General features: G+C 36.8%; 2 protein-coding genes across 2 annotated transcripts; both read left to right on the top strand.

Annotated features, from left to right (window-relative positions):
• The first annotated feature begins 4,948 nt into the window (after positions 1–4,948).
• On the top strand, positions 4,949–7,575 carry LOC122988364 (granzyme E-like). Its single transcript, XM_044360616.1, has 5 exons — positions 4,949–5,410; positions 5,535–5,688; positions 5,983–6,118; positions 6,404–6,631; positions 6,745–7,575. The coding sequence occupies exons 1-5, from the start codon at positions 5,200–5,202 to the stop codon at positions 6,940–6,942; spliced, it is 927 nt and encodes a 308-aa protein (XP_044216551.1). The 5' UTR covers positions 4,949–5,199; the 3' UTR covers positions 6,943–7,575.
• Positions 7,576–11,340: 3,765 nt separating this feature from the next.
• Positions 11,341–13,806, top strand: LOC122988370 (granzyme E-like). The gene is made up of 5 exons (XM_044360622.1): positions 11,341–11,645; positions 11,770–11,923; positions 12,216–12,351; positions 12,635–12,862; positions 12,976–13,806. The coding sequence occupies exons 1-5, from the start codon at positions 11,588–11,590 to the stop codon at positions 13,102–13,104; spliced, it is 705 nt and encodes a 234-aa protein (XP_044216557.1). The 5' UTR covers positions 11,341–11,587; the 3' UTR covers positions 13,105–13,806.
• The last annotated feature ends 2,534 nt before the right edge of the window (positions 13,807–16,340 follow it).

The raw sequence follows: 16,340 nt of genomic DNA, 5'->3' as shown, positions 1-16,340 counted from the left end.
AGAGGAAGTGGTTTATGATATAAATCTATACTTCTTGTAAGTTTCAACACTAACCATGTCAGCACATTTCAAACAGATATGAAAAAGACCCAGAGTAAACTGGAATCAGATACTGCTCCCAAAAATAATTATTTTATTTTCAATTAATTAAAGCGAGGGAGACTTTTATCAAGAACTCACTCTACACGTCTGTCAGGTGGACTCTATTGTGCAGTTCTATCCATTCCATATTCATTCCTATTTTAACTTTTGCCACTTAATTTTCTGTTGTGTTCACTTCATACTGCTCTAGTTCTTTTTGGTGCATTATAAGGTGTCCTTGGGTGTTCGGTGGGGTGCGACAGCAAATAAAATGAATTATTATTATTAGTATTATTAAATAGTACAAAAAATGGAAGGCTTATGCAGTGCAAAGAAAGGGGATGCATTAAAGAATTATGATAAAAAAAAAGCTTAATCAAAATGCAAGGCAAGGCAGGTTTATTTATATAGCACATTTCAGCAACAAGGAAATTCAAGGTGCTTTACATAAAATATTTAAAGCATCAAGATAAAGTGCAAAAGAAACAACATAAAAGGACATTTAAATACAAACAGAAAGAGTCATTAAAGAGCTAAGAGAACAGAAAATAAAAACAAGCTAAAATAGAACACTGTGGGGCTGTGCTGGACCCTCAGGATATTAGTCACAAAATATGTATGCAAATCAAATGAATAGCCTACACTGTCACTACACACTATCCAGTTGACTGTTTGCCCTCCTTAACAGTGTAACTAGGCATGGCATGCCTGTCAAGCTTTAGATCTCTCCACATACAGAGATATGCATGGGCCTATATTAAGATCAATATCTAAAGAGTTTGGGGAGTGGTGTCTTTTCTATCACCTTTCAAAAACAAAAACACAAGACCAAAAATATAAGGAATAGATTAAACTGTATTTATATGTAACATACACTGCAAATGTTACTATGCCCATTTATGTAAATAGCTTACTACCCACATTAGTAACCCGTATTAATTCAAAAGGGACATGTCATTAGCTAAGTATATTAATATGTGGTGTTACATACCCATTCAAGGCAATAAATAATCACTGGGAACCAAGATGCTACAATGTCTGAGAGTAAGAGTTTAGAGTAACAATAGCGGTTCTGTCGTGCTCTTTGTTTGATTTGGGTAAGTCTATACCAGGGATGTATTATAATTACAGAACTGAGGGGTGTACTATGAAGTAAGTTTGACATAGCCAGGCTTTCTTTGCGTTAGCTGGCTCAACAAAACCTAAAACCCCACTCAGCAATAATGGGTATTGCGTGTCCCCATAAAAGAGGGCGTTTGGCACATCATTTGACTCTTCTTCTGCAGAAAATGGACTGATCGTGTGCTGCCTACTTCAATCAAGAGGAACAGGTTGTTAGAATGGATAGCTATGAAGAATATAAAAATATTATTATGGCAAAAAGCAATACTGTTGCTGCAAATAAGGCAAGAGAGGAATTCTGGCAGAAAATTGTGTAAATTTGAAAGTTAATATATTTATTTCACTACCCAATGCACTCTCAATGCCTCCCGTTTATTTCTATCGTGAAAACTGTAGAGCTCTTAAACTTTAAACTTGATACAGCACATTTAAACATTATACTCAAGAACTGCATTTAGGTCTGACACTGTCCCATAATGAAGGATAAGTGAAAATAACTTTACTCTTTGGTCAAATCAAAGTGAAATGAATTTTATTGATTGAATATTATCTATGATAAATACCAATAGACTAATCAATTTTCTGTTCCATTTGCTGTGGTACCAGCAGTGTAAAACAGACTTGGCAGCAAATCAGGACAAAGTACAAAAACATAATCCAAAGTGTAGCTGTTGTGCTTTCATCATTTTTTAGTATATGGATGATATGGTGTGTAAAGTGTTAATATTATCTGAAGCAAACAGGAAAAAGATGACAGGAGGAAGATTGGAGAGGGGGCATCTCCACCAGACTACACAATTTCAGAGGAGCTGACCCTTTCTAACAATCAAGGTCGGCCAGTAATGGAGGGGGGAGTCTAGTCTGATCCTGGGGCTGGCAGCTCCCAACAACAATTGCATGTTCAGGGTACGTATACATGGCTTGGTGGTAAAGTACTAAATACATATTTGTTGTGGCCATCAAGTCTGAAAAGTCTTTATCTAATTTACAGCACACACCCTTGTTGACCCCCACACAGAGTTAACTGTCAAAGCAAGTTGTCATGTGTTTTTATCAATGTCTGCCGATGTGCTGAATCCACTTCATGCAGTTCTCTTAAATCATTCTTTAGGTGGAGATCAATGATGAGGAGACACTGTCTGTGTTCTCAGGGATGGCTTTAGGGGTAAATTTATTTTTATCATGTGGACCCAATTACAACTAATGTATTGATGAAAGGCTTGTGGTAGTCTGCACATAGGCTTAACTGCCTCATATGCAACACTCCAAAACTTCTCCAAGTGACTTCAACAATGCAAATGGTAAGGGTTTTACATTTTGTAGTAGTCTTATGTCCATCTTATAAAGTGAGCTTTGCGCCACGCTAAATGAATCATGAACACAGTACAACATCAACATGACTAAAAAAGTCTATCCCAGTCATCTCTGTTGCTTGATGAATGCCTCAGTGTCCTATCAACTAAAACTATTTTTACAGGTTCAAGCAGACAATGTGAAGTCCCTCTATGAACGGAACCTGGAGCTGGACATTAAAAAAGAGTTGGAGATTAAAAAGATCAAACTAGAAATTGAGCAACTGGAGTATGAGAAGGCGGTATTGCAGTGGATGGTACTTGAAAATGTTTTTGGTTAAGCACGATTGACATTGTATGCTTTGACTTTTTTCTCTTTTCCCAGCGAAGGCAGACATTATTAAGAAATAGGGAAACACATCCTGTGATTGGTTTATTTATTTATTTATTTTTTGTTCTTGTTGTTACATGAAAAATTGTTCAGTGATGGCCTGTCTGATGGCTTTACCAGCGGGGTGATCGAGGGCGATGGGGTCCACAACGACGGGTGCCATTAATGGCTCTCTCTTTCCTTATAGTGGTAATGTTGTGGAACACCGCATATGCTGATGTTATTTGGCAAGCCCGCTTGGGAGAGACCCTCAGGCCATGGAGGCAGTTGAAACAAGACTTGATGACCCTGACAGTCAACTCTATCCTGACCCTGCATTTACCGAGGGCCACATTAAAACACCTTTGTAGTGCTGTCTGTGGGTCAGGATAAGGGGTCATCAAATATCGTGTACATGCGTATCCTCTGTCCCCCAGTAGAAGTCCTTTAAAATGTTGTGTTAATAAAAGGAGAGGAAATTACTTGATCAGTGTCACAGTTAAACAAGCAATAGAATTAACTGTGTATATTTGCCATAACTTGATCAAACCGATGACCCGGTGATGACCGAGCCAGGCCATCTAGCATCCAGACTTGTGAACATTAATTGGTGGTCACAAGTCATCTGCAACAGCATTTTAGGTTAATTTCACAATGAAAGCACTGAGACAAAGTTACCAGTGACGGCTTTTTAAAGGGAACCCATTTTGTTTATTAATGGTGACAAAGTACTGTAACAAATTTTGTGATTTATGTGAATATTTCTGACAAATGTGCAAAGTCTACTGTGCAGCACTATTACACAGCCTTAGTGTAGCTGCATTATATTCGGCCTCATAAGTTGCAATATTAGCACCGTATCTCTGTTCTGACATTATATTGTAAAGCTATTTCTTTGTTTGTGACAGTGTTAGTGTTATCACAGAGAAAATCAGCAGCTGATGTCAGGCTGCAGCTATAACGTCGTTCCTGTGGTTGCTTCCTCCTCCACACTCTGTTGTTTCTGATTCCACAGCGCGATATTCAGCCTTGTATCATGAAAGTAGTTTTCTTCCAAATATGATGATATTTTAAAGTATTTAGTAGAATGATATTTTAGTGTCTGCTTTTCCCTATTGCTAGATGGAGTGTTTTGGGAGACCCACCTTTGAGAGGGGAACTCTGGGTGCAGGCAACATGGAGGGAGGTTAAACATTATTCATTTCCATATACTACCCATACTGTAAGGATACAGTGCTGGTTGAAAATCAGCAAAGTTTCCCTTTAATACATCCATGGTCTACACTCTAGCAACTCCAGCCAAACTTGCATTTGTGTTTCCTTTGCAAAAACCTGTTGGTTATTCCTCGACTCAAATACTCAAATACTTTCTCTTTTAAAAGCAAAGTATACTGTTTGAAAATACAAACATTATAGCATAAATCTAAGCACTGTGTTGCTTGTCTGTGTATGTTTTTCTATATAGGCACTCAAACCATCCAAGGGTTATGTTAGAATGAATAAGATTTCATTAATTACAACAAGGGTAATAACATAGATTACAATTTTATTTAGAATACTGTACTATAACGCTAAAGCTAAGTAGTTCTACCCTGCAATACTCAAATAATGCTGTCTTTATATCCATACCTTAAATCATCAGTACAAACTTGAAAACACATGAATGAATAGGCAATACAACAATAGTTCAGAAAAAAAGAAAAAACAAAACAGAAAAAACAGACAAAATAGAAACAAATCCTTCCCTCATCACAACTGATTTTATTACTGTGAAGGAACAGGGGCATGAAGAGGACGCCAGTGGCTTATGTTCAGGATAAAGGTCTAACAGTGGTTGGCACAGTAAAAGACTACAGAAATTTTACTTACTAACTGTTGCCTGTCTCACAATTCAGGCGTCAGGATTTGGTGGGGAATCATTTTATTTCAAAACCTTAAAGACTGATCAAAATATTACTTTACCGTAATGTACAATAATTTAAATACAGTAATAAAAATTGAGTGTGTCAATTGATCTCTTATGAGTTTTTCCTTTCTTTTGGCAGCTAAGAGGTCTAATTTCATGTTACTATAAGTTTCACGAACAACACTTTCAAACCACTGCTTGTTTACGCACTGTCTTATGACATGATAACATTAGAATAATGTTTCCTTTGGGGCTGTGTGATCTCTAAGAGAGCCATAGCACTGAGCATGAAATGCTAATAGATCTTCAGTAAATCTGCAAGACTGTGTGTCACATCAGAGTCATTAATAAACCACACACACCATATGTAATTTATTAAACACTGAATACAGACTTTTGACTTGTTCCTTGAAAATCTAACCTTTGTGATGAGGGCCTCCTCCTCAAAACCACATTGTTTGCATATGCACACTACACAAACGCTTCCTTCTTTCTCTAATACAGCAGAGCATTTAAAGACTGAAATTGTCGGTGATGTGTGCCATTGCTCTTCAGTAGCTCAAGTGGACTGTGATCTCACCATGAATATCCAGTGTAAACTTGTTATACTGATACTTGCGCTGACTCTTGATGATCAAGGTAAGTTAAGCATAGTTTTTATGGCATTTTATAATGTACATACAGGGTATTATAGTAGCATTATAGTAACATGTATATATATGTTTATATTCATTTATTTATTTTCCTCTCCTAATTCATACAGTGGAAACTATTATTGGAGGTCATGAGGCTGTGGCACATAGTAGGCCCTACATAGTGCTTTTGGAGATGAAGACGCCACGTGGTAAAACAAAACACTGTGGTGGCTTTCTTCTAAATGAGGATTTTGTGATGACTACAGCCCACTGTCAAGCCAAGTAAGTTGAACAAACTTTATGTTTACCTACTGACACGGATGATTCTAGGAATTCTGGGTCCCCTGATAGAATTCCTCATCAATAAAAAACAAGACTCTCTTATTTGTCCCCACATGTATTAAGACTGCAACAATACATGATATCTATGTAGTAAATGTGCTCTGTGATGGCTTTGTGAATACAACATAAATTTAAGTCTCTTAATATTTTCATATTGTGAATGCAAAGCCTACACAGAAAAAAAACTAGTTTATTCTTAGATCATGTTTTGCATTTAATTTCATGTCATTTCAGGTCCTACACAGTCTCACTAGGAGTTCACATTTACGGACAAAAAACTAATGGGATACAGGAGATACCTGTGGACCAAGCATTTCCACATGAGGACTACGATGCAACTGACTTGACAAATGACATAATGTTACTCAAGGTAAAACATAGATTAATGCCTTTAAAATTATTGCAATTTATAGCAAAAATGTTATTTTTGTTTATTTTTGGAATTTTAAATTTTTGTTTGTGATTATTTGCAAATGCTCTATTGAATGCATTTATCAAAAAAAGAACTTAAATAATGTATGCACATCCCTGAACAATAAATAATCAGATAATGTGTGAGTAACAGATAAATGTAAGTATTGGAGAAATCTGAATTGATATTTTACCTTCATACTTGTTTTGTTTTTTGTTTTTTAATTTCTCCCTGTTCCGCAAGTTGAGCTCCAAGGCACATTTCAGCAAAACTGTGAAACCCATTGGTCTCGCAGGTCAAGGTGACGGCTCTCTGCCAAAATCATGTATAGTCTCCGGCTGGGGCACAACAGGCATCAACACAGGACATTTGTCTCATAGTCTCATGGAAGCCAATGTAACACTAAGTGATGAAGAGCAGTGTGTTACCAAAAACTCATACTGCTCTCAGGGAGACATTGGACTGGGTGGGGTACGTACATTTATAACATTTATAACATAACATGGACGAACAAACGTTGGTCAACAATGATACTTAATTCACTGGTGTTGAGGAATCACTGCATCCTGTATATGTACTACCAGGGAGACGCTGGTGGTCCACTGGTCTGTGAAGATGGAAAGGTATACGGGGTGGCGTCGTCCGCCTTCAGTCCACATGGAGGTGGCCCAAAAATGTACCATTATGCCAAGATTCCTGACTATAGACACTGGATCGATTCAGTCATGAAATATAATGGAAACCGCCATACATGTTACATTCAATTGACCGATCCAATTTGAATTTACAATAGACTACTTTATTTAAATTGTATAACACTGGAGAATTTCAAAATTGATATTTAAGTTGCTGTTATCACTGGCTGCATAGCAATGACACTGCCAAATATGCTTTGCACAGATTTAAAAATTCAAAATATACTTTACTTCGATGTTTCTAAATCATATCTGTTTCTAAATCAATGAAATTTTCTTTAGGCAAGTTGAACCAAAACTCTGAAAAAAGATAAATATGATTTGGTCAGTTTATGTGACATGTTTTGGCTTTTTTAAGGCACAGCGGTTTTTCTGCTACAGAGGCTACAAAAATGTTTTGTCAATGAAATGTAGGATATTCCAGGCAAATTCCAGGTATTGCTACAGTTTAAACCAGGCATTTAAGTGTACACTCAATGCTGTTTTAGAGACGTCATATCTATCGATATTTAAACATAGTATGTCCTGTCTCTTAAATACAATGTTGCATGTAAGAAATACATTAATGCTCTGTGCATCTTCTTTTAGACTAGATTAAATGAAAACAGACTCATTTTTGTTTGTTTTGTACTAAACAAACTTTTGCTTTCTCTGCATGTTCTCTCAGTATTTCTGTGCACTTTGCTTATTGAGCATGAATTAAATCAACAAAAAAGACAACACTGCCTCCTTGTGAACTGACTGTTTCGGCATTAAATAAGACTACTTTGTTTTATTACTCCTCCAAATGTAGACATTTTTAATTAATTGTATACAACTAGGAAGCTCACTTATGTTAAATATCATTAACCTAATAGCTCACCAAACTATCATATCTGGGAAAATTTCAAAGTTGTATCTTAAGGAGTGACAGGAGTGATGCTGAAATGCAACTCAAATGTCTTTTGTTCGCTGTTTGACTTTGTCATTAATTTTCTGTTTACATACCAAGATAAAGTTATGGGTGCTCACAGGAGGAGTTATACTTCTTGATAAATACATTAATACACACTTATATCTGCTTAAAACTACATTATGGTGTGTTATAAACCATTTATCATTCGTTTATATATTGTTTATAAATGCTAAATATGGGGACTTGAAGTAAAGTGTCGCTGCAATAGTAATACAAGAACATAATTATTTATTACTCCACTTATTGAGCCACAGTATTCCTAGTTTTGCCCCTTACTGCAACAGAAACGATGGCTATTCAACCAGGTGTAAGTCCATATCTCAGAAAATAAACCTGCTTCACATCTCAAATGCACCACTGCCTCAATACACTTTGATTATCATTACTATTTCCAAATGTGACATCAGATGAAAAGTCAAAGTGCATGGTTTCTTTAAATGGACATATTTCATTGAATAAAAAAGCTGGAGTTGCACTAATGTGGCTCACCAAAGCTCTTTCACTTGATCAGTGCATCCCAATAAGCCATCTTAAATGGACTCGCTCCTAAAACATTGTCATCCTAAAGGAGATGACAGAGTGGAAAGGAAAGAAAGTCTTTATCTAATTTGCAGTTAAAGGAGATACTATGGTTTTGCGCGAGCTGTCAGCACACACCCTTGTTGAGCCACACACAAAGCAAGCCATTATGTACTCTTATCAATGTCTGCTGATGTGTTGAATCCACTTTATGCAGTTCTCTTAAACCATCATTCAGGTGGAGATCAATGATTAGGAACCACTGTCTGTGTAGTCAGGGATGGCTTTGAGAGTAAATTTATCTTCATCATATGGTGAAATTGTGGACCCAAGTATGCCTGATGTATCAATGAAAGGCTTGTGTTAGTCTGCACATAGGCTTAACTGCTTCAGGTGTGCAACACTCCCCTCAGCCTGTGGCCTCCACCTCTAGGCCCTCAACAATGAAAATGGTAAGGCTTTTTTAATTTCTAGTAGTCCTGTGTCCATCTTATAAAGTGAGCCTTACCAAGAATGCACCACGCTAAGTGAATCATGAACCCAGTACAACATCAACATGACTGAAAAGTCTATCCCAGTCATCTCTGTTGCTTGATGAACACCTCAGTGTCCTATCAACTAAAACTATTTTTACAGGTTCAAGCAGACAATGTGAAGTCCCTCTATAAACAGAACCTGGAGCTGGACATTAAAAAAGAGTTGGAGATTAAAAAGCTCAAACTAGAAATTGAGCAACTGGAGTATGAGAAGGCAGTATTGCAGTGGATGGTACCTGAAAATGTTTTTGTTTAAGCACGATTGACATTGTATGCTTTGACTTTTTTTCTTTTCCCAGCAAAGGCAGACATTTTAATGAATAAATAAGTGATTGGTTTATTCTTTTTTGTTGTTTTTGTTGTTGTTGTTACATTGTTTAGTGATGGCCTGTCTGATGGCTGTACCAGTGGAGTGATCGAGGGCGATGGGGTCCACAACGTCGGGTGCCATTAATGGCTCTCTCTTTCCTTATAGTGGCAATGTTATGGAATAGCGCACATGCTGATGTTATTTGGCAAGCCTGCTTGGGAGAGACCCTCAGGCCACGGAGGCAGTTGAAACGGGACTTGATGACCCTGCATTTACAGAGAGCCACATTAAAACACCTTTGTAGTGCTGTCTGTGGGTCAGGATAAGGGGTCATCAAGTATCGTGTACATGCGTATCCTCTGTCCCCCAGTAGAAGTCCTTTAAAATGTTGTGTTAATAAAAGGAGAGGAAATTACTTGATCAGTGTCACAGTTAAACAAGCAATACAATTAACTGTGTATATTTGCCATAACTTGCTCAAACCGATGACCCGGTGACGACCGAGCCAGGCCATCTAGCATCCAGACTTGTGAACATTAATTGGTGGTCACAAGTCATCTGCAACAGCATTTTAGTTTAATTTCACAATGAAACACTGAGACAAAGTTACCAGTGACGGCTTTTTAAAGCGAACCCATTTTGTTTATTAATGGTGACAAAGTACTGTAACAAATTTTGTGTTTTATGTGAATATTTCTGACAAATATGCAAAGTCTACTGTGCAGCACTATTACAAAGACTTAGTGTAGCTGCATTATATTCGGCCTCATAAGTTGCAATATTAGCACCGTATCTCTGTTCTGACATTATATTGTAAAGCTATTTCTTTGTTTGTGACAGTGTTAGTGTTATCACAGAGAAAATCAGCAGCTGACGTCAGGCTGCAGCTATAACGTCGTTCCTGTGGTTGCTTCCTCCTCCACACTCTGTTGTTTCTGATTCCACAGCGCGATATTCAGCCTTGTATCATGAAAGTAGTTTTCTTCCAAATATGATGATATTTTAAAGTATTTAGTAGAATGATATTTTAGTGTCTGCTTTTCCCTATTGCTAGATGGAGTGTTTTGGGAGACCCACCTTTGAGAGGGGAACTCTGGGTGCAGGCAACATGGAGGGAGGTTAAACATTATTCATTTCCATATACTACCCATACTGTAACGATACAGTGCTGGTTGAAAATCAGCAAAGTTTCCCTTTAATACATCCATGGTCTACACTCTAGCAACTCCAGCCAAACTTGAATTTGTGTTTCCTTTGCAAAAACCTGTTGGTTATTCCTCATACTCAAATACTTTCTCTTTTAAAAGCAAAGCATACTGTTTGAAAATACAAACATTATAGCATAAATCTAAGCACTGTGTTGCTTGTCCTTGTATATTTTTCTATATAAGCACTCAAACCATCCAAGGGTTATGTTAGAATGAATAAGATTTCATTAATTACAACAAGGGTAATAACATAGATTAAAATTTTATTTAGAATACTGTACTATAACGCTAAAGCTAAGTAGTTCTACCCTGCAATTCTCAAATAATGCTGTCTTTATATCCATACCTTAAATCATCAGTACAAACTTGAAAACACATGAATGAATAGGCAATACAACAATAGTTCAGAAAAAAAGAAAAAACAAAACAGAAAAAACAGACAAAATAGAAACAAATCCTTCCCTCATCACAACTGATTTTATTACTGTAAAGGAACAGGGGCATGAAGAGGACGCCAGTGGCTTATGTTCAGGAAAAAGGTCTAACAGTGGTTGGCACAGTAAAAGACTACAGAAATGTTACTTACTAACTGTTGCCTGTCTCACAATTCAGGATTCAGAATTTGGTGGGGAATCATTTTATTTCAAAACCTTAAAGACTGATCAAAATATTACTTTACCGTAATGTGCAATAATTTAAATACAGTAATAAAAATTGAGTGTGTCAATTGATCTCTTATGAGTTTTTCCTTTCTTTTGGCAGCTAAAAGGTCTAATTTCATGTTACTATAAGTTTCACGAACAACACTTTCAAACCACTGCTTGTTTACGCACTGTCTTATGACATGATAACATTAGAATAATGTCTCCTTTGGGGCTGTGTGATCTCTAAGAGAGCCATAGCACTGAGCATGAAATGCTAATAGATCTTCAGTAAATCTGCAAGACTGTGTGTCACATCAGAGTCATTAATAAACCACACACACCATATGTAATTTATCAAACACTGAATAAAGACTTTTGACTTGTTCCTTGAAAATCTAACCTTTGTGATAAGGGCCTCCTCCTCAAAACCACATTGTTTGCATATGCACACTACACAAACGCTTCCTTCTTTCTCTAATACAGCAGAGCATTTAAAGACTGAAATTGTCGGTGATGTGTGCCATTGATCTTCAGTAGCTCAAGTGGACTGTGATCTCACCATGAATATCCAGTGTAAACTTATTATACTGATACTTGCGCTGACTCTTGATGATCAAGGTAAGTTAAGCATAGTTTTTATGGCATTTTATAATGTACATACAGGGTATTATAGTGGCATTATAGTAGCATGTATATATATGTTTATATTCATTTATTTATTTTCCTCTCCTAATTCATACAGTGGAAACTATTATTGGAGGTCATGAGGCTGTGCCACATAGCAGGCCCTACATGGTGCTTTTGGAGGGGAAGACGCCAAGTGGTAAAACAAAACACTGTGGTGGCTTTCTTCTAAATGAGGATTTTGTGATGACTGCAGCCCAATGTCAAGCCAAGTAAGTTGAACAAACTTTATGTTTACCTACTGACACGGATGATTCTAGGAATTCTTGGTCCCCTGATAGAATTCCTCATCCCAAAAACCAAGACTCTCTTATTTGTCCCCACATGTATTAAGACTACAGCAATACATGATATCTATGTAGTAAATATGCTCTGTGATGGCTTTGTGAATACAACATAAATTTAAGTCTCTTAATATTTTCATATTGTGAATGCAAATCCTACACAGAAAAAAAACAGTTTATTCTTAGATCATGTTTTGCATTTAATTTCATGTCATTTCAGGTCCTACACAGTCTTACTAGGAGTTCACATTTACGGACAAAAAACTAATGGGATACAGGAGATACCTGTGGACCAAGCATTTCCACATAAGGACTACGATGCAACTGACTTGACAAATGACATAATGTTACTCAAGGTAAAACATAGATTAATGCCTTTAAAATTATTGCAATTTATAGCAAAAATGTTATTTTTGTTTATTTTTGGAATTTTAAATTTTTGTTTGTGATTATTTGCAAATGCTCTATTGAATGCATTTATCAAAAAGAGAACTTAAATAATGCATGCAAATCCCTGAACAATAAATAATCAGATAATGTGTTAGTAACAGATAAATGTAAGTATTGGAGAAATCTGAATTGATATTTTACCTTCATACTTGTTTTGTTTTTTGTTTTTATTTCTCCCTGTTCCACAAGTTGAGCTCCAAGGCACATTTCAGCAAAACTGTGAAACCCATTGGTCTCGCAGGTCCAGGTGACGGCTCTCTGCCAAAATCATGTATAGTCTCCGGCTGGGGCACAACAGGCATCAACAAAGGACATATGTCTCATGGACTCATGGAAGCCAATGTAACACTAAGTGATGAAGAGCAGTGTGTTACCAAAAACTCATACTGCTCTCAGGGAGACATTGGACCGGGTTTGGTACGTACGTTTATAACATTTATAACATAACATGGACAAACAAACGTTGGTCAACAATGATACTTGATTCACTGGTGTTGAGGAATCACTGCATCCTGTATATGTACTTCCAGGGAGACTCTGGTGGTCCACTGGTCTGTGAAGATGGAAAGGCATACGGGGTGGTGTCCTCCGCCTTCAGTCCACATGGAGGTGGCCCAAAAATCTACCATTATGCCAAGATTCCTCACGATGGCTGCTGAATCAATTCATTCATGAAATATAATGGAAAGCTCTAATACATGTCACATTCAATTGACCAAATCCAATTTGAATTTAAAATAGACTACTTCATTTAAATTGTATAACACTGGAGAATTTCAAAATTGATATTTAAGTTGCTGTTATCACTGGCTGCATAGCAATGACACTGCCAAATATGCTTTGCACAGATTTAAAAATTCAAAATATACTTTACTTCAATGTTTCTAAATCATATCTGTTTCTAAATCAATGAAATTTTCTTTAGGCAAATTGAACCAAAACTCTGAAAAAAAAAAAATGATTTGGTCAGTTTATGTGACATGTTTTGGCTTTTTTAAGGCACAGCGGTTTTTCTGCTACAGAGGCTACAAAAATGTTTTGTCAATGAAATGTAGGATATTCCAGGCAAATTCCAGGTATTGCTACAGTTTAAAGCAGACATTTAAGTGTACACTCAATGATGTTTTAGAGACGTCATATCTATTGATATTTAAATATAGTATGTCCTGTCTCTTTAATACAATGTTGCATGTAAGAAATACAATAATGCTCTGTGCATCTTCTTTTAGACTAGATTAAATGAAAACAGACTCATTTTAGTTTGTTTTGTACTAAACAAACTTTTGCTTTCTCTGCATGTTCTCTCAGTATTTCTGTGCACTTTGCTTATTGAGCATGAATTAAATCAACAAAAAAGACAACACTGCCTCCTTGTGAACTGACTGTTTCGGCATTAAATAAGACTACTTTGTTTTATTACTCCTCCAAATGTAGACATTTTTAATTAATTGTATACAACTAGGAAGCTCACTTATGTTAAATATCATTAACCTAATAGCTCACCAAACTATCATATCTGGGAAAATTTCAAAGTTGTATCTTAAGGAGGGACAGGAGTGATGCTGAAATGCAACTCAAATGTCTTTTGTTCGCTGTTTGACTTTGTCATTAATTTTCTGTTTACATACCAAGATCCAGTTATGGGTGCTCACAGGAGGAGTTATACTTGTTGACAAATACATTAATACACACTTATATCTGCTTAAAACTACATTATAGTGTGTTATAAACCATTCATCATTCGTTTATATAATGTTTATAAATGCTAAATATGGGGACTTGAAGTAAAGTGTCACCGCAATAGTAATACAAGAACATAATTATTTATTACTCCACTTATTGAGCCACAGTATTGCTAGTTTTGCCCCTTACTGCAACAGAAACGATGGCTATTCAACCAGATGTAAGTCCATATCTCAGAAAATAAAACTGCTTCACATCTCAAATGCACCACTGCCTCAATACACTTTGATTATCATTACTATTTCCAAATGTGACATCAGATGAAATTCACAGTGCATGGTTTCTTTAAATGGACATATTTCATTGAATAAAAAAACTGGAGTTGCACTAATGTGGCTCACCACAGCTCTTTCACTTGATCAATGCATCTCAATAAGCCATCTTAAATGGACTTGCTCCTAAAACATTGTCATCCTAAAGGAGATGACAGAGCGGAAAGGAAAGAAAGTCTTTATCTAATTTGCAGTTAAAGGAGATACTATGGTTTTGCGCAAGCTGTCAGCACACACCCTTGTTGAGCCACACACAAAGCAAGCCATTATGTACTCTTATCAATGTCTGCTGATGTGTTGAATCCACTTTATGCAGTTCTCTTAAACCATCATTCAGGTGGAGATCAATGATTAGGAACCACTGTCTGTGTAGTCAGGGATGGCTTTGGGAGTAAATTTATCTTCATCACTTGATCAGTGCATTCCAATAAGCCATCTTAAATGGACTCGCTCCTCAAACATTGTCATCCTGTGTAGTCAGGAATGGCTTTGGGAGTAAATTTATCTTCATCATATGGTGAAATTGTGGACCCAAGTATGCCTGATGTATCAATGAAAGGCTTGTGGTAGTCTGCACATAGGCTTAACTGCTTCAGGTGTGCAATACTTCCCTCAGCCTGTGGCCTCCACCTCTAGGCCCTCAACAATGAAAATGGTAAGGCTTTTTTAATTTCTAGTAGTCCTGTGTCCATCTTATAAAGTGAGCCTTACCAAGAATGCACCACGCTAAGTGAATCATGAACCCAGTACAACATCAACATGACTGAAAAGTCTATCCCAGTCATCTCTGTTGCTTGATGAACACCTCAGTGTCCTATCAACTAAAACTATTTTTACAGGTTCGAGCAGACAATGTGAAGTCCCTCTATAAACGGAACCTGGAGCTGGACATTAAAAAACAGTTGGAGATTAAAAAGCTCAAACTAGAAATTGAGCAACTGGAGTATGAGAGGGCAGTATTGCAGTGGATGGTACCTGATGCTTTTGTTTAAGCATGATTGACATTGTATACTTAGTAGTTAAACATGCAATAGAATTAACTGTGTATATTTGCCATAACTTGCTCAAATCGATGACCCGGTGATGACCGAGCCAGGTCATCTAGCATCCAGACTTGTGAACATTAACTAACGGTCACAAGTCATCTGCAACGGTATTTTAGGTTAATTTCACAATGAAAACACTGAGACAAAGATACCAGTGAAGGCTTTTTAAAGGGAACCCACTGTGCTTTTCAATGGTGACAAAGTACTATAACAAACTTTGTGCTGTATGTGAAAATTTCTGACAAATATGCAAAGTCTATTGTGTAGCACTATTACACAGCTTTAGTGCAGCTGCATTATATTCGTCTTCATAAGTTGTAATATTAGCACCATATCCCTGTTCTGAAATTATATTGTAAAGCTATTTCTTTGTTTGTGTTAGTGTTATCACAGAGAACCTCAGCAGCTGACGTCAGGCTGTAGCTATAACGTTGTTCCTGTGGTTGCTTCCTCCTCCACTGTAGGGGACACTGTGTGCGATAGTCACTGGTGTGCTACAACCTGATATTCCTGGCCTCTGTCAGAAGGCTTAGGCAATTTATTCGATGAAGAAAGAGCTTCCACAGATTGTGTTCATTCTCACTGCCAGAATACCTTACTGAAGGGTTGTTTGTGGAATATCATCATCATGTACAATGTGTGGTATATCTGAAATAAACAATGGAAAAAATATAATGAATGATAATCTCCAGGAAACTGCTTCCCTTTATGTACATGAGGGCATAGAGTACATATGCTGGATAATCCAAAATGAAGCAATAATGCCCTCTAGTGGCCAAACACACTAGGATGACACGTACCAGTTGAACCGTCCACTACACAATCAATGGTAAT

This window comes from Thunnus albacares, chromosome 9 (assembly GCF_914725855.1).
Source record: "Thunnus albacares chromosome 9, fThuAlb1.1, whole genome shotgun sequence".
In the NCBI taxonomy this organism is placed as follows: domain Eukaryota; kingdom Metazoa; phylum Chordata; class Actinopteri; order Scombriformes; family Scombridae; genus Thunnus; species Thunnus albacares.
This window is presented reverse-complemented; position numbering and strand designations above follow the sequence as displayed.